This window comes from Macrobrachium nipponense, chromosome 46 (genome assembly GCF_015104395.2).
Source record: "Macrobrachium nipponense isolate FS-2020 chromosome 46, ASM1510439v2, whole genome shotgun sequence".
NCBI classification, from domain to species: Eukaryota; Metazoa; Arthropoda; class Malacostraca; order Decapoda; family Palaemonidae; genus Macrobrachium; species Macrobrachium nipponense.
This window is the reverse complement of record NC_061106.1, coordinates 26,231,375-26,255,419: the sequence shown is the minus strand read 5'-3', so window position 1 is coordinate 26,255,419 and position 24,045 is coordinate 26,231,375. Positions and strand designations below refer to the sequence as shown.

The 24,045-nt window shown below is 39.7% G+C and overlaps 1 protein-coding gene and 1 pseudogene across 3 annotated transcripts in view; both read right to left on the bottom strand.

Moving 5' to 3' along the window:
- LOC135214819 (WASH complex subunit 1-like) overlaps nucleotides 1–24,045 on the bottom strand; it is a 192,864-nt gene that overhangs the window by 25,781 nt on the left and 143,038 nt on the right. For 2 of the 3 annotated variants that reach the window (XM_064249199.1, XM_064249197.1), the window contains exon 10: nucleotides 2,437–2,505. The exons of the other annotated variant lie outside the window; for it this stretch is intronic. In XM_064249199.1, the coding sequence (XP_064105269.1) occupies nucleotides 2,437–2,505 (69 nt within the window). The remainder of the gene's footprint in view (nucleotides 1–2,436; nucleotides 2,506–24,045) is intronic. 3 annotated transcript variants of the gene reach the window in all.
- LOC135214520 (WASH complex subunit 1-like) overlaps nucleotides 14,574–24,045 on the bottom strand; it is a 47,122-nt pseudogene continuing 37,650 nt past the window's right edge.

Below are 24,045 nucleotides of genomic sequence, written 5' to 3'. Positions count from 1 at the left end.
TACTTGCAACATCCTTCTTGTCTGGAGGAGTGCGTTTCCCTGATTCTTGGAGCCTAACAGGAGTAAGTCGGCTGTCAGGCGCATAGCGCCTGTTTGAAGAAGAACTTCTATCAGGCTCTTGGCGCCTATCCAAAGGAGAGCGGCTACCAGGCGAACAGCGCCTGCCATACGAGAAGCGCCTACCAGGCTCTTGGCGCCTATCAAAGGAGAGCGGCTACCAGGCGAACAGCGCCTGCCATAAGAGAAGCGCCTACCAGGCTCTTGCGCCTGAACCGAGGCGAGAGGATCTCTGGCGACGAGCGCCTACTAGGTGAGCGCCTACAAGGGGAGAAACGAAAACTGCTAGGCTCTCGGCGCCTGACTCGAGGAGAGTGAAAGTCAGGAGAAGAGCGCCCTGCCAGGAGAAACGCCTAAACAAAAGCTCTTGACGCCTGTCCAGCGAAGGGCACCGTCCGATTTAGGGCGCTTGTCAAACGGAGAGTGGAGGCGAGACGAGGAGCGGCTACGAGGCGAGTAGCGCCTACTAGGCTCTTGGCGCCTGTCAAGGGGGAGCGATCCTGTCTCGAGAAGAGCGTCTGTAGGGTGAAGATCTCCTACGCGCAGTTTGCTCCTTGTCCGAAGGAGAAACCTGTCTGTCAGGCGAATGGCGCTTGGACGCAGATGTGATCTTGTCCGAAGCAGAAAGTCTCCTGCGAGAATCCGAACGCACAGGTGAGCGCGCCGCTTCCGTCGAATAGCGAGAGTCAGGAGAGGGGAGCCTGGAATTCTTTTTTTTTTTTTTTTTTTTTTACAGGAAGCGAGACGTCCTTCCTACGACGAGAAGACACGCAAAGAGAGCCACCAGAGCTTGAAATCTGCGCCTGAAGGTTAGCCAACACCCTTGCAGGAGAATTCACAAACTCGTGAACAGGTGACGAGGCTCTATCTCCGCTCGGGGTAACGATACTCCTGAGATCTCTTACGCTTCTTCGCTTCCACCTCAGGCTCTTCCGAAAAAACTTCAGGGCTGGAAGGGCGGGCGCAGGGAGCGTTCCAGGCTCTCTTCGAAGGGCGCGAGGCTTCCGAAGAGCTCCATCCTCGTTTAGGAGAAGCGAAGGCGAAGACGAGAAGCATTGGTGCAATATTTCTCTCTTGGAGCGATCCAAGGTAGCCTGGGAACGATCAACAGAGCTACCGAGGGGGACGCCTGACCGTTGGGGATGCTCCCTAACCTTCCTGCGGCTTTCGACTTTCCTCCTCCACTGGGACTGGGAGATCTGGAAGAGGTCTAGGCCTGGAAGCATTAGGGAGCCGATCAGACGCACCCTCCACTGCACTGGGTTCACTGCACAAATCACTATTGGAATCACTCTTACCTTCTAATTGTTTGATTTTCCTCTCCATACTGCGAATGGTGGCTTTCATGGAGGCCACTTCCGAAGGCGCATCTTCAGCTCGGTGCAGGAGCAGGAGCTGAAACTGACAAAGGAGCTACTTTTAAAATAGGATTATCTATATCCAACTCGCTAATCGAGATCTACTACTGCTCCTAGAAGAAGCTTTCCTAACTTTATCCTTTTCAAGCTTCCTCAAGTAGGAAGACAAAGACTTCCATTCATCCTCATTCAGCTTTTCACATTCATTACAAGGATTATTTAAAGGCTGCATTCATTCCCTCTACACTTCAACATACCGTGTGAGGGTCTACCGCAGCTTTCGGTAGCCTCACCTTACACTCAGTCATACAACAAACTCTAAACATAGCAGCTTTCTTAGCATCAACATCAGACATCATGAATCCAAGAAAAATCCAAAGAAAAGTCCAATAACTGTCCACAAATCGCGAATGCCAGGCCAAAAGATCGGGTACTTCACCAAAAGTCTGTAGAAACAATCCAGGGCGAAAACGAGAAAAGAATCCAACTGTCAAGAGGTACCGACAACAGGTGTGGTCGACACCGACGACAGAAAAAATCTGGCAAGAAAGGTATGTTGGTTCTTACACCCGCTTACAGCGGGTAAGGTAGATCACTGACCTACCTGTCGCGTTAGCCGCGAGTTTTGAATTCTGTCGTGACGTCAGAGACGTAAGCTAAGTATATGTCTGACAGGAAAGTTCATGTACAAAAAAACAAGTTACATCATATGTAAACAAATATACACAAAAACAAGCTGTTAAGTTTAAAATATATCAAAGAAGAAAAATTGTCCGTATCCAACACTAACTGCGCAGCCCTCCAGTAACATCACTCTCAAACATGTTAAAACTATCATGAACAAATAAATATCTGTAATGATTACTTGATTTTTTTAAAACTGCTATGTTGCCAGCATTAATGACAGCAGGGGGGTTTGCATTTTCAGCTACATACTAGGCATTCAGTCTGTCCTAACTAGAATTTCAGTAAAAGTAAGAGGATTTGCTTTCTGTGAGCATAAAGGTAGTCAATCACTTACTTTGCGTCTTTGTGAAAGTCTGTTGAACAAATCACTCATCAAATCACCAGCAGGAGGTGCAGATGCAGTCTGGAAAAAAAAAAAAAACTGGACATAATCTGATTTTTCAGACTAACAACTTTAATCCATACATTTTTGACATAGCATAACAACTGCCTTCTAAGCAAGCTGCTGGATCCCAAGACATCTTGACACTATTTATTCTTGCACATGTGTAAAAAGTGGAGCAAGGTAAATCTTAAGGATGTTAGAAAGCTAGGTGGGAAAAGATGAAAAGTGAAAGGTCACAAGCACTATAGCTAATGCCTTGAAGACACTGCAGGGAACCCCTAATACCAGCTACAATGTACAGTAGTCCTTGAAAGGTACACTACATGTGATAACAATTACAGTTTCTAAAAAGAATGTTACATAAAAGCAACATTACATTAATGTGTTCACCGTAAACAATTATTTTGTGTGCTATGCATAGTGGTGCTGCTTCATGGAACTAAATTTTATATAAGTATTTTTTATCTTATTTATGGCAGTTTTAATTCCACTAGAAATTAAAAAACTTTGGTTTTACCTTTTTAAACGCTGATGTTTGAATGTCTTATATACTCATTACTATTTATATAATTTTCATTCATTCTCATCTTAGCACTGATTCAAAAGGTTTTGTTCTTAATTGCAATATGCACACATGCATAAATCTGAAATATTCTATTTTATCACTAACAAAAATTATATAGATTAAAAAATTAAAACAATAAAATAAAAAATAAACATGTTTCATCTCTTGAAGAAATTATTTTATCATTAGATGCTGTTGGTAACTACCATATTTTTCAATTATAGGCAGTCCCCGGGTTATGATGGGTTCGGCTTACGACGTTCCGAGGTTAAGGCACTTCTCAATTATATTCATCAGACATTATTTCCAGGGTTATGATGCCTACAACGCTCATCTGGCAGATGAAATATGACACCAAAAATACAAAATAATCAACATTTGAAGGTTTTTTTGATGAAAAATGTTATTGTTATGATACAATAAAGTTTGTTCCATACTTACTGGCAGATATATATAGCTGTATTCTCCGACGTCCGACAGAAATTCAAAAACTCGCACACGCAGTGGGCGGCCAGGTGGTTAGTACCCAATCCCGCCGCTGGGAGGACGGTATCAGAATCATCCCATTTTATTCCATTTTTCATACCTGTCCCCTGAGGGGAGGTGGGTGGGTACTTTAATTATATATATCTGCCAGGTAAGTATGAACAAACTTTATTGTATCATAACAATAACATTTTGTTCATGAAACTTACCTGTCAGATATATATATAGCTGAATCCCACCATTGGAGGTGGGAAGGGACAGAATAGAAGGATTTAGGAAACACCTCAAGTGCAGATGATTGACATCTTGATTCCTTACCTGTTAGCATAGCTGACTTCTTGATTACTGTCACCGAAGTCTGCTTTTGCTTTACTAGAGTTGCCAACAAGGTAGTGACCTGTGTAGTTGGTGCGCTCTAGATGATCTGTCAACGGGGGCGTGACCACAATGTGACTAGACCATATTGACCATACTGTGAGGGCAACGAACGCTAAAACCACCACCTGACCTAACCTATCGAAGTTAGTCCCCATAACTTCTAGGCTAACGAAAAGGGAAAGCGCCTCAAGCGACCAACCCTTCAAGTTAAAAGCACACCTATCCCTTTTCTATAGGATAGGATTCGTGCTGCTTCCTGCCTCCAATAATATTTTACGGATATGTATGGTCCTAGCGACTCGCAGATCTCATATGTCGTCTTCACATCCGTCGGGAGTGTGAAGGCGACAGAGTTGCTTCGCTCAAAACGTGGCACTCAGGATATTACTGAGTGTCATGCTCTGTTGAAATGCTTCCGAGGCCGCGCCCTCACTAGTGAGCATTTTACTTTAAAAGGTTTCAAATCTTTGTTCAAACATGAACGAATGGAGCCATCTTAGAAAAGTACTCCTTAAAAAACTAACGTCCAGGGCGTTCGTTTCGACATGGGGCAAGTCTGGTCTTTTTACGGAACACCGCAGATTTGCTTCCGAATGACCTTGACTTTCTTTAGTTTTATCAAGATAAAACTTGAGAGCCCCGACAGGGCACAGGACTCTCTGTGGCTCTTTGCCCAATAATTTGTGCCATCCCCTTGATCTCCAGGCCTCTGGGCCAAGGGTTAGACGGGTTTTCGTTCTTAGCAAGAACGGAAGGCTTAGAGGACACCGAATTATGTCCTCTAAAGCCAAACCTCTGTGATGGCTAAAACCTCACTAACCCTCATTTCCGTAGCTAGAGTGGTTAGAAAATTAGCCTTTCTGGTCACGTGTATTAAGTTTACAGAAAGGAGAGGTTCGAAATGCTTTGACATCAAGAACTTCAGGACTACGTCTAAGTTCCATCAAGATTTCCGCAGACCTCAAAGATCGTGAGGGCTTTGTTGTTTGACAGATCCGAATCTCTGAGCCTAGAGGCCGTCAACAACATATTTCCGTATTCTACAATCGTTGGGACTGTTAGCTATCCCATACTTCAGACGGAATGGGAAGGCGGTAAAGTCATTCACAGAGGTCAGAGGGTAGAGGAACAGTCATTCTTCCTGCCCTATGTCCAGAAACGGCCCACTCCGATTGGTACACTGCAAAATATGCAGCACTGCTTTGCTTTGGCAATGAGACTTGCAATTAATCTTGAAGATCCTCTCGCTTCTTTTGACAGTCTGAACGCATTCAGACTCAGATCGGAGAGATTTTAGGTACCTCTCGAAGTGAGGCTGTTAGAGTAGACCGATTCTCTCGGGAAGGGTCCTTGGAAAGTGCTCTCTGAAGGACGTGACCTCTGTGAATCCAGCCTCTCGAAGGCCAACATGGGGCGATCAGCGTCTTTCTCACTCCCTCTGACGCCAGCGATTATCTTATTACATTTCCTAAGCTTTTGAATAGGGGAAAAGGGCTAACCAACTATCCCCATTCCATACTATAGGATGGCGTCTATTGCTACCACTCTCGGATCGAGAATAAGGGCGCAACGTAGAGGAAGCTTCTTCGTCTTCAATATTGCAAAATCTACGAAAGGACGTCCCCAAAGTCTCCACAACTCTCGAATACTTCTAAGCGAGGATTACTCAAAAGTCAAACGTCAGTAGTTGCTGCCGTCGATCGAGAAGATCCGCACGGACGTGCAATCGTGTAACGAACCTCTTAAGGATCGTTACGTTCCGTGCCTATGCCGATAACCATCTCTCTTTTCTTGGGAATATGAGAGAGCTGCGAATTATCTGAGATGATTGGACCACTCGACCAAAACCTCACTCTTCGAGGAACTGGAGAGCCAAACAAATTGCTTCCAATTCTTTTAGATTATGTGCAGGACCTCTGTACCGGATGCCTGGCTGCCCTCATTATCACCTGAGGTGATCCTTAACCCATTGAGAGACGTTTAGAATTATCTCTAGATCTTTGATGTTATTTCAGTCTCCTGTAGGAAAAACTGTAGAGGTCTGAATTGCAGTCTATTCAGGGAAACAAGCTTCTCCAGCGAGGAAATGGTCCCCAGCAGACTCATCCATTCCCCTCACTAAGCATGCTTCCTTCCCTAATAGGCTGCGCTTTGCATAAGCAGGAGGAGCATTATTATAGTGCTATGCTGCGGTAGACTCGTACAGAATTCTGTTACAGTGCGGTAAGCAGCGCCGAACATGTCTAAGAGATATCTCTGTGAAAAATTTCTTAGCAAAAGGAAGTCGTTTATTCATGATTACCAGAAATCCCTCAACCCGAGGCGAAAGTCATGATTGTAGGGCGCAGAGATACGGTTCGTAAATCAAATCCCGCGGGTGAGAGAGGAGACGTAACCGACTGAGCAGTACAAACGAGTACCTAACACTGAGTTGGTGACAGTGTGAGCACTGTGACAGTTACAGGCAGCAGCTTATGTTCACCTTCTCGCAGTCTTATGCCGAGTTGCCAGCTATTCTATTCATCTAAGGAATAGATTTTCATTATTTGAACAGAAACTCTCAAGTTGGCATATCTAAAGCGAAACAGAATTCGCTAATACAGAAGCTGATTTTGTGTTGTCGTAACATTACGCTTAATTAACCAAATGTAAATCGGAAACTCCTGGAAAGTTGCCGGGTGAGTACCGATTAAATATACTGCGTCATCCACAATGACAGCAACCTCTCGTTTCGCACTATTCTGCCTGAGTTACCAGCTACTCTCATACGAAGGAATAGGTTTGTACTATTATCGATCATAAGAAAATTCTCAAGCAGGCATATTTAAGCGAAACATTAATTCGCTACATGCAGAAGCTGAGTTGGTGTTGTTGTAACAATACCTTCAAGCAGTGTCCTTACACCGGAAACTCCTGGAAGTTGCAGGAACAGTACCGATTAAATACACTTAAAATAACAGTTCCATTTCGGTTGCCATCTGTAGAGGTAACCACGATTATGCGTATATGACTTGAACTTTACATTAGTAATATGAACGCTGAAGTTAAAATACCTAAGTATTGCAGTCACTTGAACATATAATTCTCTACTACATTCTTTCCTCGACGAGGAAGAGAGAGAGAATGGAAATCGACTGTCTTCATTCTCTTTGCCAAGAAAAGGAATAATATTATTCAAATGGAAATCCTCAAGTGAGAACCGAAGATCGAAAAGGAAAGTTCAAGTTCTTATGATATTTGACATAAGACTTCATGGACGTAGCTATAAGTCTTTTTCTGGATGAGCCTCTGATAATGAATGAGAGCTCTTTCGAAATTTGTTACTTATCGCTTATGCGATAAAATAAATTGTTATTAAGAACTTTGTCAATGAGAACTAAACCCAATTGCATGACGGAAAGTAATCCAGGAATTCGAGCATATAGCCTTCCCGATTCCCGCAGAAATCGAGGAATAGGGGTAGGATTCCTGATAGAGACTGGGCTTACGACAGGAAGGACCTTAATGTTCCCCTTCGGCAGCGCAATCCCGAAAGCAGACGAGGCGTTTTATGACACCGAAATCTGCTTACAGTTTTCCTGGAATTCATCAAGTGATGGATTCTCTTGAACGCTCCCTTCGTTAGAAAGAAGAGTAGACATCTTGACGAGACCAAACTCCTTCTCTACTTCGACGACGCCCTCTTGAAGAGCGTTCTTGCAGGAATCTGCTGAACGTCTTGATGCGTTAGGACGCCTATCGTTCTGAAGAACGTCCTGGCAAGTGCTCTACCGAGCGCATGACGTGTAGGATGCCGAGCGTCTTCAAAAAGCGTCCTCGCTGAGCATCGACTGCTAGCGTCCTGGCGAGCGTCCTCGCTAGCGTCCTGGCGACGCCAGATCGTGTAGAACGATCGGGTCTTCCAAAAAGTTATCAATGTTTATGACGTCGAGCGTCTTCTGAAAGGCCACCCGAAAAGCGTCCTGGAGAGCCGCACATGCTCCTGAAGTGTGAGAGCCCTATAGGAAGACGTAAGGCTATCGTCTCCAAGACGGCCTTAAAGACTTTCGTTACCTTCTAACAAAGACGGTGGCGCCTGTGCAACATTTTGCGTCTAGTAATGCAAATGAACATATCCAGACACGCGCTCAAAAAAGGAACGCCGAGCGTTCCGAAAGGCATCGTCGCGAGGGTGCTTGCCGAACGTCCTGATTGCATTCTTTGAGCGTCTTGAAGAGCGTCCGGAATAGAAGAGCGACGAACATCAAGGGAAGCGTCATAGTGAATGACGTGCGTCAACACGAGTAACTTGAGAGGCTTCCTGGCGAGGGGAGAGCCGCTCATGAAACGCGAGCGTCCTAAGCATAAGTACGGTGATCGTCATCAGGACGAGTCTTCAGGACGTTCGCCACTCTTTGACAAAAACGACGGCCGGCTGTGCGACATCTTGCGTCTTTGTCACGCTCATCGACACTGCAGAAGGGCATTTAAAAGGACGCCTGTGTGTTCTTGGGTATGAGGAATTCTTTGCCCTTCTCCTGTCGAAAACTAGGATAGTCTGTCCAGTGTCATCTCTGTCCGCTGACAGAGCGTCCCTTAGGGACGAGTAAGATGCGTCTTGGCGAGCTGTTTGACTATGCAAATCAGCTTGCCGGACGTCAATCTTATGAGCTTGAACAATATCCCGTTTCGTAGTAAAGCGAACGTCACATAAACGTATACATAACGCCATGAGGGGAGGAGGAAACCTTAGCCGATGACAAATAAGACCTCCTTGGAGCGTCCACCAAATTGGCGAAATCTCCTTGAGAAGAAGACGGTGCTTTCAATCCTGCTTCTTCTCCTGTTCGTAACCAAGATTCCCCAGGCCTCTCCCCTTTCAGTCTCGATGGAGGAAGTGCAAACGAAGTCTTCCTCTCGATAGAAGCGTTGAAATGTTCTCTCAAAGGCGTTCCTTGTTGATGGGTCCATGCCTTAAGGAAATTTTAATTTTAATCTCTTTGACCAAGACGACAGCCAGCCTGCTGTGCGACATTTTGCGTCTTTGTCACGCTTATCGATATTCAAGGTCAAGCCGAAGGGACGCCAGATCGATGGGGGTTGGGGTTCCCCCGTAACCCTCCTTCGGCTTTCGGACATATGCCCTCATCCCTAGTACCCTGGGAGTCCGGACAGAGGTTCCAGGCCTAGAGGCGTTTATGGGGCGGGGGATCTGACGTTCCCTCCTGGACGAGAGGAGGAAGGACGTGAAGCGTTCCTCTTCTTAAAGGCTTCTTTCTTATTAGAGGGCGCGAAAGTCCTTCCGAGAGCTACCAACCTTGCGGGGAGGAACGCCCTCGGAGGACAGAGAAGCCAATCTTTCATGATTCGTGCCCTCGTGCACGATCTTTGGCAGCCTTATCCTGCCGAAGGGGACACCCAAGATTCGGTGGGGGGGTTCCCGTAAACCCTCCTTCGGTTTTCAAACTTGCCCCCACCATACCCTGGTCATGGATTAAGAGTCCCGACAGAGGTTTAAGACCTAGAGGCGTTATATACCGGATCATTCTGACGGCCCCCCTACCACAACACTAGGGGCAAAATTCAACATCACTACCACTCACAAACACTGATTGGCGAGAGGCGAGCACTTTTTCCAAGCTTACTTGATGGTAATCCAAACAGATAATAGAAACGGGCATTACTTCTCACCAGAAATACTTCATCTAGGGCCCGTTAAAGCCATAAAACCACAGGGTTAGGCAAAATAAAGGTCTACTGGGAGGTTAGTAGGATTAGTTTCATTATCCTAACTTCTGTTGTTCTTGTTGGAGGAAAGACCTTCCTGATTCTGATTCACCGTCCTAATTTGTGTACATACGGAAATCAATACGTCCTCTTTCGGAAATCAGTCAACATTTACAACTAATTACATTGCTCTCTCAACAAAAGAAAACCATGTAAACGCTCATTGATATACTAAAACGAGTGTCTACCGAAGGTTTCGGTAGCCTCCCCTTACCCGTTGCAGGACCAACAAAATCTGAAACACTAGGCTACCATAGATTCAGACATTCATATGCAAGTGAAAAAATTTTAATTAATTTTATGATAGGGCGTATGCATAGCCAACAAATCCAAGTTCAAATCATTCAAAAAAATAAGTAGGATACTTAAGCGGCTAATGAAAGTTTTCAAAATCCTAGGGCGGAGGTAGTGGCGAAACAGGTGATTTTCACTACCGCGACAGAGAAAAATCTGAATAGAAAATGGGGAATGGCATTCCATTGAATATCCGCCTCCCAGCGGCGGGAAAATGGGTCTAAACCAAACCTGGCCCCCGCCAGCGGGTGTGGGGCCGGGAGTTTTGAAATAATTCTGGTCGGAAACGTCGGAGAATACAAGGCTATCTATATATCTGAAACAGGTAAGTTTCATGAAACAAAAATGCAATATAAGAATGCCAGTTTACATAGGTTTTTCTTCAAATGGCACCCAAAAGCATTAAAAATAAGGTTTTCTTCTTGGGATTTTTTTACGATGTTCCAGCTTACGGAACGCGTCGCAAGAACGGGGAAAACCCCCAACGTCGTAATAACCCGGGGACTGCCTGTTATTAGGTAACGAAGACATACATGTTTAAGGTCTACATAATCATAAGGATTAGTTTACATTGCCTAACAGGCTACTAATATTAACAGCTGTAATCATTATGCACTGATTAATGCTTTTTTCAACTGAAAATCGCATTAAACTACTGTCTGGTTGATAAATACCTCAGGATAACCTACTATTCCGGGGTCATGGCAAAATGTCTAAACTTATATCAGTTTTATACAACTACCTAAAATAATATGCAAAAACAAACTTCAAAACAGCTGCTCACTGTAAATTTATATCTTGGAAATCAGCTATTCAAACATTCAAGGGACTGTTACATCTTGCTCTTGCAAGTGAGCAATGGTACTACTGGCCCATAGTTGGTTCCTAAATCTTTCTTTCAAAAGTGCAACCAGCCAGTAAATGAACATCGCTGGGATGGACATTGGAAGAAGCTGTATCACCAAGAAACTCCTGGCTGGAAACATCCTCTCCTAAACCATTGGTCCGGTGTTAGCAGATGGTGGAAAATGGGAACGGCTATGGGATAAAAAGGATGAGCTCCGAAGGCTCTAAAACCTCTGCCTGTAACCATTCCTTCTAAGGTCAAACAGCTCAACACAGGCTAGGTTGGACCGTCCTTCACCTCAAAACAAATGAGCTTGGGAGAAAAATAAACTTGACATTGGACAATTACTGTGGCTCCCTGTCAAGATTAATACCATACATAAACATGGTTCACCTGGCCAAGCCATTTAAACAACGTGCTGGAGGCAAACTTAAGCAGAAAAAAAAATGTAAAAATTGATGTAGGTGGAAAATTTAGGGAATATTCTCTCCTAATTCAAAATAAACAATCAACAAAATACTTTACCGTCATGCAACAAAACCTTTTGACCTATGCTACTCATAATAGTAGCATAAACTTGGCTCTTATGTGTATGAATCCAATACTGTAAAAAATGACATTTTTATAATAAAACAAACAGTTTTAAACTATACCTACCCAGTGTTAATTATACATAGCTATTTTAAATTTTTGATTTGAGCCTTCTGGACCTAGCTGGAATTTAATTAAACATTATATGCAATCTTTTCACTAGATGGTTATAATTTTGAATTGTTTTTTTTGAAAACTACTATTCCTCAATATTATTATGTATTACTGTTAATACAATTATTATTTGAACTTACTATCATTTTATCTTCTTGAGGAACTTGTGAGATATTACGATTTCATTCATTTTTGTTATCGTGTTATATCCATATATTCTAAAATTATGTATGTTATTGTCTATAGTTAACTTTGTATATTTAAATGTATATGTCCTTGAAGCTGAAATAAAATGTATTATTATTATAAACACGGTAAAAGAAACAGAAAATTTCCTTCCTTATTTTATTCGTACTTATTCTTATTACTATTATTTATTATTATTATTATTATCATAAACTACCACTACCATTTAAAAATTTCTGAAAGGTTGCCAAAACGATAAAGAGTGCTAGTGAACAAAACCGTAACTCAACTGTTGTACCATTTTGTCAGCTGGGTTCTCAAACGAGATAAAAAAGTTGATTTGCATTGATATGGGAATTATTCCTCGGAATTATTCTATTGAAGATAAGCCAAAAACAATATACCATACTACATATAAAAGGTAAAAATGATTCTAATTACGTACGTTTATGTTTCCACCATCAATCACAAGTAAACAATGTATGATGACTTATCCTTTTGTATGACTGAATTTTTTTTTTTCATTAAAAAATTGATATTATGTTATCCTAAATGGTTATTAACTACCATAATCACACTTCAATTAAAAATTTCTGAAAGGTAATAATAGAAGGTTAAAAGGTTCGCTTGTTGAGTGCAGAAATAAGAGCTAAATGTTTGCATTTTGTCAGCTGGCCTTGCATAAGATTAAAGAGATGAAACCACTAAAAACTGACGCAGATAAAACTGCTTACTGATATTGATTTTAAAACCCTTACCCAGGTGCTGAAAAATTGCTTACCAAGTTTATTGTAACACTGAAAACACAATTAACCGATTGTGTGCCGGCAATAGCGGTCGAACTGCCTGTAAGGTACTACCTATCCCTCAAATAGTTTTAACTTCTACTAGATACAGAAGGGCTAGCAACCTCACCAACCTCGATTTATCTTGGAAAACAGAAAGCTCATGTTCCATTGGACCTAAGAAGGCAAATGCAGAAATTTGTCCAATGGTTTGAGCTTCCAGGATTTATGACCCTTCTTGGCATAGTTTGCCACTACAGGTATTTACTTACTTTGAATAACTTGCTTGTTCTCAGTTAAAAAATTATTTTGATCCAAAGGGTTCCTGTTCCTGTTCCCTGCTTATGGGGTTTTCAGTAATTTCATGAATTAGGTATTCCTTTATTTCCATTTTTTCCAAATAACTGCGTCTATTTCTTCTGTCCTTTCTTTATAATTATAGCTTGTTTTCAGTAATAATAGACCTTTCTTCTTTCAAAAATCTATCAATTCGTTCTGGCTGGAAAGGCCATCTTGTATGGGGTGTAAGTTAATGATTAATGGGTCTGCTAGCAAAAATTTTTTTGTTTTTGATTTTGCAAATAAACATTGTTGGATGGTTTGCATTTTAGCTAAAAGTATGTTGTGTTACTTAAACTTTTTTTGGTAGTTTCTGTATACTGAAAATAGCACATAAAATGTCTGCTGTGTTAGTTAATGTAAACTTTTCTTTAGAATGACATGATCCACATGCAAATTATCCATCATGGAAACTTTGTGGACATTTCAAACTGGTTTGATGAGTATAAAGATTAGTCTCAAAAAATACTGAATTAAAACAATTGATATTAATACCACTTTTAATGGGCTGTCACAAACCAGTTTTAATTAGGTGAACATTGAATAAATTATAATCTATTAAAAAAAACCCCAAAACCCTTTAATTGAACCCCCAGTTAAAAACAATCAACTAACCTCTTTCTTGGAATCTTTCCTTACGATCCTTAATACTATCGTTAAAGGCTTGGCTTTGCCTGCCCCTCCGGTCTGACCTGAATTGCTTTCATTTAAATCGGCTACGTGCATCTTGATGTTACTGGCAGGCAGGGTACCACCCTGAAAAAAAACAAAAAAAAAAAAAATGTCGTAAGTTTTGTGCACCATTTCCTTTGAGGTATAATAAACTTTTAGTATCTTTCATTATCCATAAACATGTAAACAAACAACAAAAACAAACAAATATCTAGGGCTAAATTACCATAGTCAACAAAAATAAACCAGTTTTTGACCAACATCATGGGAGTTCAAAAATTTCCTAGCAATTATAACAGCTTGCCCCAAATTTGTTCGTTAATTCCTAAACTTTTTGTTCTTAAAAATACAATGAGGTTATATTCAATAAATTGAAACTCCTTAAAATTTGAAAGGATAAAGTCAAAACCTTGGAGAATTTTGCGTTCCACAGCTTGATAGTATTAGTTTTTGGTTGGCAACTAGACAACACATGAAATGAAATTGTTTAATTGTAAGTGTCAAGTTACATCGTTCAGTTTATTATCTATATTCTGGGACTAGATTTGTAGGGACTATTCATCAAAATATACCAAGGGCCACAGAACGTGCGACCCTATCACAAAAACAGGGTGGGTATTACTTCAGTTGTTGCCATTGTTTTCTTTGGAATAAATGATTGTCATATCCAACAGAGAGGGTATAATCTGCATTAATTTATGATCAGACTAATGACTCCAAAATATTGCCATTTATTGATGAAGACAGGTTTTGGAGGAAGTAAAAATCATTTGCAGGAATAGCTATATTTGAACTAGTCACAGTAGTTGCAGCTTTGGCTACTGTATAGCATCTCAGTTTTCTTTAATGCCTACATATTTCAACTTTTACAATTAGCTTCATATAATGTGTGGAGTGAAATTTAACCTCCTTGATAAAACTCTCCTGATCAAGGAAAGTGAAGTGTTTCCAAAGCACTTTTACCAGAATAACTAAAATTGTATCTTGAGTGGTGTAATTGTACAAATCTTATGGCCCATCTCAAAATCTCACCTTTGGAGCATCCTGCTTTTCTCCACAATCTTCAGTTGATTGTGCTGGAAGGGGAGCACGGAGGTGGAGGGGGAGGAGGTGGAGGAGGAGGGGGGTGCATCGCCAAGGGGAGAGGGGGAGGTGGTGGCGGTGGTGGAGGTACTGCTGTAACACTTGAATTATTAAGGGCTAGAGGAGGAGGAGGAGGAGGGTATTTTGATATGCCTGAAGATGGAGGAACAGTCATATTTGCTGGAGGAGGGGGTGGTGGAACAGATTCTTGTGAAGGTGATTCGGCTGATGCTGCATCAGAGGAATCCAATGAAAATGTTGGAAGGTCTGGCATTCCAAAGGATGGAGCAATGGTTGGCCAACAATATCAGCACTATAAAGGAGATCATTAGCAATTCCTGGAAATTAATGTTTCACTAATTAGCAAAAAGACACTTCAAGTTCTCATCAATATTATTTATGGTGCTCATATACCCCTATACTATTGATAAACCACTTTAAGTTACTCATAAATCACCTGGACTGATAAAACTAATTAAAACAATAAGAAAGTAAATTGCATTATTACTTGCAAGGCAATACTGTACTCTATAGTACTATTCTTTATCATGAAGTAACACTCAAATCCCTTTTTTTTTTTTTTTTTAAATCCCCACTAGTGGTAGTACTCCCTTAACCCTTAAACGCCGACTGGACGTATTTTACGTCGACATTTTTTGTCTCTCGGGTGCCGATGGACGTATTTTACGTCGACATACAAAAGTTTTTTTTTAAAAAATTCGCGGAAAAATACTTTTAGGCCTACCAGTCGAAAACTCTTGAATCACGCGCCTTGGGGGATGCTGGGAGTTCACGGAATCACCAGGTGTGTTTTGTTTACAATCGTTACGCAGGCGCGCAAGCGCGAATTTCTTTCTTGCCGCACTAAAAAAGTATCTGTGACACATCTCGGAAATTATTTCGTCACTTTGACATAATTTTTTTACCATTTTAAATTAGCCGTTACATAAAGTATTATATATGAAAATGTGCGCATTTTTATGTAAAATACAACAAAAAAAATACTCATGATTGTAGCTTTTATCAGTTTTAAGATATTTTCATATAAATAACGATAAGTGCCAAAATTTCAACCTTCGGTCAACTTTGACTCTACCGAAATGGTCGAAAAACGCAATTGTAAGCTAAAACACTTATATTTAAGTAATATTCAATCATTTAACTTAATTTTGCAACTAATTGGAAGTCTCTAGCACAATATTTCGATTTATGGTGAATTTATTGAAAAAACTTTTTCCTTACATCCCGCGCGGTAACTCTTCCGAAAATAATCATACATGCGATTGTGGTAATGTTTGCACCATTTTAAATTAGCCGTTACATAAAGTTTTTATATATGGAAATGTGCGAAATTTCATGCACAATACAACTAAAAACAACCCATGGTTGTAGCTTTTATAAATTTTGAAAATATTTTCATATAAAAAATGATAAGTGACCAAATTTTCAACCTTCGGTCAATTTTGACTCTACCGAAATGGTCGAAAAACGCAATTGTAAGCTAAAACGCTTATATTCTAGTAATATTCAAGCATTTACCTTCATTTTGCAACAAATTGGAAGTCTCTAGCACAATATTTCGATTTATGGTGAATTTATGAAAAAAATAACATTTTCTTTACGTCCGCGCGGTAACTCTTCCGAAAAAATCATACGTGCGATTGTGGTAATGTTTGCACCATTTTAAATTAGCCGTTACATAACGTTTTTATATATGAAAATGTGCGCAATTTCATGTATAATACAACAATAAATAGTTGAAGGTTGTAGCTATTCTCATTTTTGAAATATTTGCATATAAATCACGATAAATAGAAAAAAAAACCACGTTCGGTTCAAATTTGACTCTACCGAAATGGTCGAAAAACGCAATTGTAAGATAAAACTCTTACAGTCTAGTAATATTCAGTCATTTATCTTCATCGTGAAACAAATTCGAAGTCTCTAGCACAATATTTAAATTTATGGTGAATTTTTAAAAAAAACTTTCCTTCCCTCCGCGCGCGGGATCTCCGCCACAAATCTCCGAAATGCGTAAGTCCCATTCTCGGAATATTTGCTCCGTTTCATATTAGGCATTTCATAGAGTTTTATATGAAAATGTGCGCAATTTCATGTAGAATAAAACGAAAAATATTTGAAAGTTGTAGCTTTTCTTATTTCCGAAATAATTGCATATAAAAAAATATATATATAAAAAATTCGACATTCGGTCAACTTTAGCTCATCAGATATGGTCGAAAACTGGCATTTGTAAGCTAATATTCTACAGTATAGTAATATTCAATCATTTGTCTTCATTCTGAAAACATATGGAAGTCTCTAGGACAATATTTAGATTTATGGTGAATTTTTGATATATTGTGTTTACGTAAGCGCGTTACGAATTCATGCATTATTTTGTGATAATATTTTCTCTGTGTGGCTTTTATCGTTTTACAATTTGTTATATACCAAAATGATTGAAATTTAGTGTACATTACAACGAAAAAAAAAGTAACTTGTTACCTTCAACCGTTTTGCGCACAGCGCGATTTGAATAACAATTATATATGAATTTCGTTTTTGCGCTATCATATATCGCATTATTTATATATGATAATGATAATTTTTTTCATTCTGATGGTTGCATACTAAACTTCAAGCAATGAGAAAAAAAGGAGCCAAAAATGAACTCTTAATCTTGAAAACTAAGCGCGCTGTGATTTTTGAAAAAAATATTTTTTCTGCTTACGCGCTCACTCTCAAACCCCTCCGGCACACGGGAGTCATTTTTTTATTTACCGCTCGGCGTTTAAGGGTTAATTGTCTTTAAGTTTTTGAGAGTGCATTTTTAACTTCAAATCTAAGTTGTTCACTGCAAACACATCAATCCTAAATAAAACTCAATCGCAGTAACAATAACTCAACACACATCAATTCTGAAGTTTTAAAAATACTGAAGAGGTAATAGAATGATGAGTGGCTATCCAAATCATCCTTGAGAGCCATCAGTCTAAGGTGTAAAGAAACCTAGTTCATTTCATAGTTATTTACTGCTATGTGTTTCATCAAGAATTTGGTAGTGTCTCTGTACCTCCAGCTGCTGGATTTCACATACTAATATTTAATGTTATTTTTATCTATTTTTCCAATCTTTTTGCCTTATGCTCAATCAATCCTTTTTCTAAGAATAAGTAATCAATAGCTTAAAGGCAGTTTTGCAAACAAGGCCCCTGTCAACTTTCAAGCTTCTTCTCTGTTTATTTTTGCTTTTTGTGCAGTATTCCTCATTCCCTATGCTACTAATATAGTATTTTCATGATAAAATAAGTTTCATATATAGTACTTACCAAGTAATTACACAGCTATATTTTTCTACTCTCCAACAAATAAATATGAAGTTCGCGGAAGTGACTTACCTGCCCACTATTGGGAACAATAGGGACAAACATAACAGAGGAGCTCATTTCTTTTGCCTACTGTCCCTTACTTATATCTGGTGATTGGCTCCACTCACAAACTATGCCAGTGTCACTCTCAGCCTAACAACTGTTATTTTGTGGTCACAGACAATTATGTTTTGCTCAATCACAGGACATTTTTACATCAATATCAGGCCATCTGTGCTTGATTTTGCAATTTCCATTTATTCTTTCTGACCCATCCGGCTTCTTGATTCTTCTACTATGTATTGCTGTACCTGTGTACTTGGCCACTCCAGCCTTTTCCAGCTGTAGCAGCTTTGTCACCTTTTTAAGCAGATGTTACATCTTTCAATTCCTGCTTTGTTAGCTGTCTGCAAATTGCTTTGTAGTGGATCTACTGCAGGATTTACAGCTGGCAGCCCGCAGGCTCTCCTGCTTAAGTGGGACCAACAGTTTCTCTGCCCACTTGTACAGCTTTCTTGACTCTCGAAAATGACCAAAATTCTTATTGCACCTCTCATATCAGTGCCAATTTCTCACTCTATCTCTGTAGTAGAAGCTCCTGCTGTTTTGACTTTTGTATAATCTGTTCCCATTTTGCCCATGATTACAACCAATCACCTGTTAACAGAAAGCAAGCTGAAGTTTTGCTGACTGTGGACACACTGTGCAACACCTATGCCACGACTGCTACTATTGCCTTGCCTCCAGCTGGGATTATAGCTCTTTGGCACTAATGCTCCGCCTATAGGATATTTATTTTCCTATTGCTCCTTCTACTTTACCCAGACCTTTGATTACCATACCTGCTCAAGCAGAAGTTTACCAGTTTATAAGGAAAGATCATGGCCACTGCAAAAGGAAAGATTTCTAAGGATTTTGCCCGGGCCTTTGATTACCATACCTGTCCAAGCTGAAGTTCACCAGTTTTTTAAGGAAAGATCATGGTCACTGCAAAAGGAAAGATTTTTAAGGATTTTTAAGATTTTTTTATAATTTGTTCCCATTTTGCCCATGATTACAACCAGTCACCTGTTAACAGGAAAGCATGCTGAAGTTTTGCCGACTGATGACAACTGCACAACACCTCCCACTATCACTACATTCTTCCTATGGCACTAATGCTCCGCCTATAGGATATTTATTTTCCTATTGCTCCCTTTACTTTGCCCAGGCCTTTAATTACCATACCTGTCCAAGCAAAAGTTCACCAATTTTTAAGGTAAGATCATGGCCACTACTTATATAGTGCAGCTCCTGACAATTCCCATCCTTTCGACTATCACCAATCTACATAAAGCTTTGATACCCATAATTGCAGATACATACTATTCAAATGAGTCAGATGATAAGCCTAGATGAAATGTTGACTTCCACTTCAAGGGATAAAGTAGGTGGGGAGTGTGTTTGAATTTCTTTATCTTCCCGTATCATCATCTTCTTATGTCCTTGTTCCTACACTAAAGGCAGTTACTCCTTGCCCACAGAAACAGCCCACTTTCTCTTGCTGATATCTAGTTCTGGTTCCCAGCCAGAAAGTTGATTTTAAATAAACTAAAGCCAAAGAATCCTGTCTGTGATAAGTAATGAAATTGAATAAGTATATCAATTCTGCTTATTACTTTTATGTCATATGAATACATATATGTAAAGACTACTACAATCATAATTTGCAAATAAAAAAATATTATTAACTGCATGACAGAAGTTTTTTTGGAGGTAGCTTTTATAGTTCATGTTTCTTTTCATTTAAAATTAATGCAATAACTACCTTAGTACTTAGAGCTCTCCACTATACATCTAGCTGGGTTAGTTTCCACACAGAAATTGAATTTTACTTGAATATTTTAAGAAAAATTCTTATCCAAAAAAAACTATTCTAAATGTAGTTAATAAAATTTGGCATGTCATTTTTCTCGATCCCGTTTTGAAATTTGATGTTCCTAAAATTGTCGATTACGCTACAATTCCATTTACCTATTCTGACCTTCTTAGATCCAAAGTTAAACAAATCATTGAAAAGGAGTTCAGTTTTTAAAACTGAATTTAATTCCTACGAATCCACTTAAGATTTGTGGCTTTTTTACCTATAAGGACATGCTACAGACTTTTATGAAATCCAATATTACTTATAAGTTCCCATGCCCAAGATGTCTTGGTAATTATAGTATTAGGAAAAAGAAACCTACCACCATGAACCATTCTATGTACAAGAGATAAATCTCTGGCAGAAGCAGACACCCACAGTGGAGAACAGTATTACAGTAAAGAAAGAACATACATACAATGACCTAAAACAGGTTACAGGTTACCAGTTTTTTTTTTTAATAGTTTTATCACAAAAAGTGCATTTTTATGATGAAATTGATAAAAAAAAAATACAGGAACTTTGTAGATACTTCTCAGAAAAATACAGCAACTAGGCGAATTTCCTGTGAATAATTGGGGGTATAATTTCCAGAGAAAAATCCACGATTATGCGAGTCCGCGAATACAGGGGATTGACTGTACAGACTGTACACTAATTTTATCAGTTATAAATATATGCAGCTTTTTGTGTGGCATTTGCTGAAACTTTCATTAGAAGTTTCTCAAAAGTTAGATGTGTCAAAACTTACATCTAAATTAGTTAAAGCTTCAGACTCAATCAGCAAAGTTCCATCCACCTGAAGGGGAGGATGAGGTGGGAAATCTGTATGAGATCTGCTAATTAATAGTGTTTTCATTTTACTGAAGTTCAGCTTCATAGTGGCTGCAACAACAGTAGATGTAGTAATCAACATCTTAAGGGTAAGCGTATGATCTTCCCTTACCTGCCATACTAATCTCACAGCCAGGGGGTGTATATAGGGAAGAAGGGAGGTAAAGGAGGGAGGTTTTAGCAGCTATGAAGAAGTAGGTTAACTCTTGTGGGCCACCTCCTCCACTGTGGACTTCTCAACAACAATAAATTCTCCTCTACAATAGCAATACTGCTGAATCTGAAGTGAATGTAAGTATTAAACTGTGGGGATCTACCTCAGAAAAAACACAGGGGATGAAGGTTCCACTCACTAACACCGTTCACACCTCCAGAAATGACACAAAGTCCTAGCAGTGAGGAGGAGCGCAGCAAGATGTCCTCACATGATGCTGGCAGAAGAAAATGTGCTTTGTGATGACAGGCGATTGAGAGGTACTCCCTCACTCAAACCTATAACCACCAGGTAACTAACTACCTTGTTTCTAAGTTCAATGACCATCTCTAACTCGTACTGAAGGATAAATGCAATTGGTGCATTCTCATATGAACAAATTATTATTAATCAATCTCAAAACAATCTTACTGAAAAGATCTTACCTGGCAGAGATGGAAGTTCCATTGGGAGATCCAAATCTGGTAAATCTGATAAATCTGGCAGATACTGGTATTCATCCTTTTTGACTAACCCAAGATGGTCACCCTCCTGGAATTGTTCTAATATAAGTATATCACAAAGATATAAGAAAAGTAACATTACCAGGGTCCAAGAGGGAAGTATGGTCTTAGCATTTTCTTTTACAAATGAAATTAATATAGTACTTTGGTACTGTAATAAAATAATATTAGTGAGTCCTTTTCTAACTTAAAACATCTTTAATCATGCTTTATATAGGATAAAACTACAATTTCTATTTCATCTGTAGAGATTTATGCTGATCTGGACTTTCAAGCAAAGTATCGGATGCATGTGTCCATAAATCACATACTGATACCATCTCATGGTTTGTGCGTACACTGCAAGTAAACATTAATATTGTATAATAACTTTGAATTTTGGCCTAGCCTAACTCCTTTCTTTCTCTATAAAAATGAATAATCTACCCACCTGTACGCTTTCTCCAACTCCAGTACACTCCAGAAATCACCTTAAAACACCAGCACCACGAGACTTTACGACCCAAAAAACAACTCCTACCAGACAGAGAGCTCCCCCCTACCAACCACACACCACCAACACGTGCTTTCTCCTCCCCCGTGTTATTGTTTACATCCTGCCGACGCCGCCGCCATCTTGTCTATGACGTCACAGCCTATGACGTCACAACACAACTTAAATACATCAACAGACACCTTCTAGAATCTACCACATGTTGTCTATATATAGGACACCCACCATATTTCAACAATGCATAAAATACCCATAACAATTATACAATATATAATCACACTTATCTATACCCATAACAATTATACAATATATAATCACACTTATCTCTTTCTCCCTCCCCTCCGACTGTTTTCCTAACCTAGTATTCCCCTCTTAATTTCCTTCGTCCTCCAACTCTTTACCCTCTACATAATTTCTAATACATTCCCCTGAAAACTCCTGCTTTAGTTAATACATCAGCCACTTGCTCCTTTCCTTTTATCCATCTCACCTCCTTTATTTCCCCGGATTCAATGGTTTCCCTTATTGCAGCAATATCTATTTTAATCTCTTGCTACTTACACCAGTGCTCGATTTGATGGCGGTCATTAGTGTTTTACTATCAGTGTTAACCAAGGCTTCTAAATTTCTCCCTCCTACTACCTCTTCCCACAAATGCTTGAAATATATCAATCCTTCTACAGCTTCCCCAACACTCAGGGCTTCAGCCTCAATGGTGATTTTGCCACTCTCCTGGATTTCTAGACTTCCACCATATGGGACTTCTCCTCTTCCCATCTGTCAAAGAAATAATATAACCCAGTTGAGTATGGCCATCTTCTATGTTTCCAAATGAAGCGTCTGCATAGGCTTCCCAATAAACCCTTTCTTCTTCCATCTCACTTATTGTAACTTCGCCCCATCATGCTCTTAGTTTTTCTCACAATTTTAATAAGTTCTTCATATCCTGAGTTGTTCCTTCTTTAAATGCTTTACTTAATTCGCTAATATCATATGATATTTCTGGCATCGTGTGTAGTGATACCCAATTCAGCTGTCCTACCACTGATCTGTACTCTGTTAACTCTTTTTGTTCTAGCACTCTATTACCCGTATATCTTCTAGCCTCTGGTTCTCTTATGGAATTTATATTACTGCCACTGATTAAGGGGAAAATCTATTCTCCTTCTTGCTCTCTTACTACTCCTATATACTGAACCTTTTACTCTCTTGTTCTCCTACTTGCAATTTCCCTTTCAATCTCCCAATCGTTTCCTTTAAGAATCCTTCAGTTCCTCCGTAGCAAAAATCATCTTACGTGTGTACACAAAATGCCTTCCAATTTATTGTTCTTTTTCCAAAAGAATATATTAGGTTCTAGTCTACTTCTCTCACCTTGAAGCTCCTTCACTACTTTCACCACTTTACAATACCATGCTTTTGCTGCATCCTTGAGCCCATAGACTGTTTTCTTCAACTTCCATAATCCCCTCCAACCATCTTCCCTTGGTGGCTTCAAGTACACTTCTCTTTGTATCTCGTCACCTTGTAAATCTGCAGTTTTGACATCCAATGTATAACAATTCCAAATTTTTCACCTTTATTATGGTTAGACAGAATTTTAAAATTTCAGCATTGCATGTGGGAGCATCCTTTTCCCACTCAGCCATTTCTTCTTCAAACCCTCTAGTACCAATCTTGCTTTACATATCCTTTCCCCCCTTTTATCTTTTCAGTTACTATCCATCTTGTAGATATAGCTTTTTTGTCCAACATCATTTACCTCCTCATATACCTGGTTATCTCTCCAACTTAGAAGTTCTTTTTCTTTAGCTTCCATTATGCTTCTATTTTCAAATCCCAGCAACACCTCCTCTTCATCTTCAATTTTTTCTATTTTTACCTTATTTTCTTCTAGTCTTGTTTCAGTTTTCTTCCTATTATGAAAATTCTGAGGACAGTCCCTAGCCCAATGCCATTCTGAGCTGCATATTGCACATACTGTTACCTTCCCTTCTTGTTTATAGGATTTCTACCACCCTTCCTCGGTTCCATCTTCCCGATATCTTTGTTTTCCCTCCCTCTCCCAGAACTGGCATTGCCTTCTGACGAACCCCACCATTCCCGTTCCTCTTTAGTCCCTAATCCCTCAAAT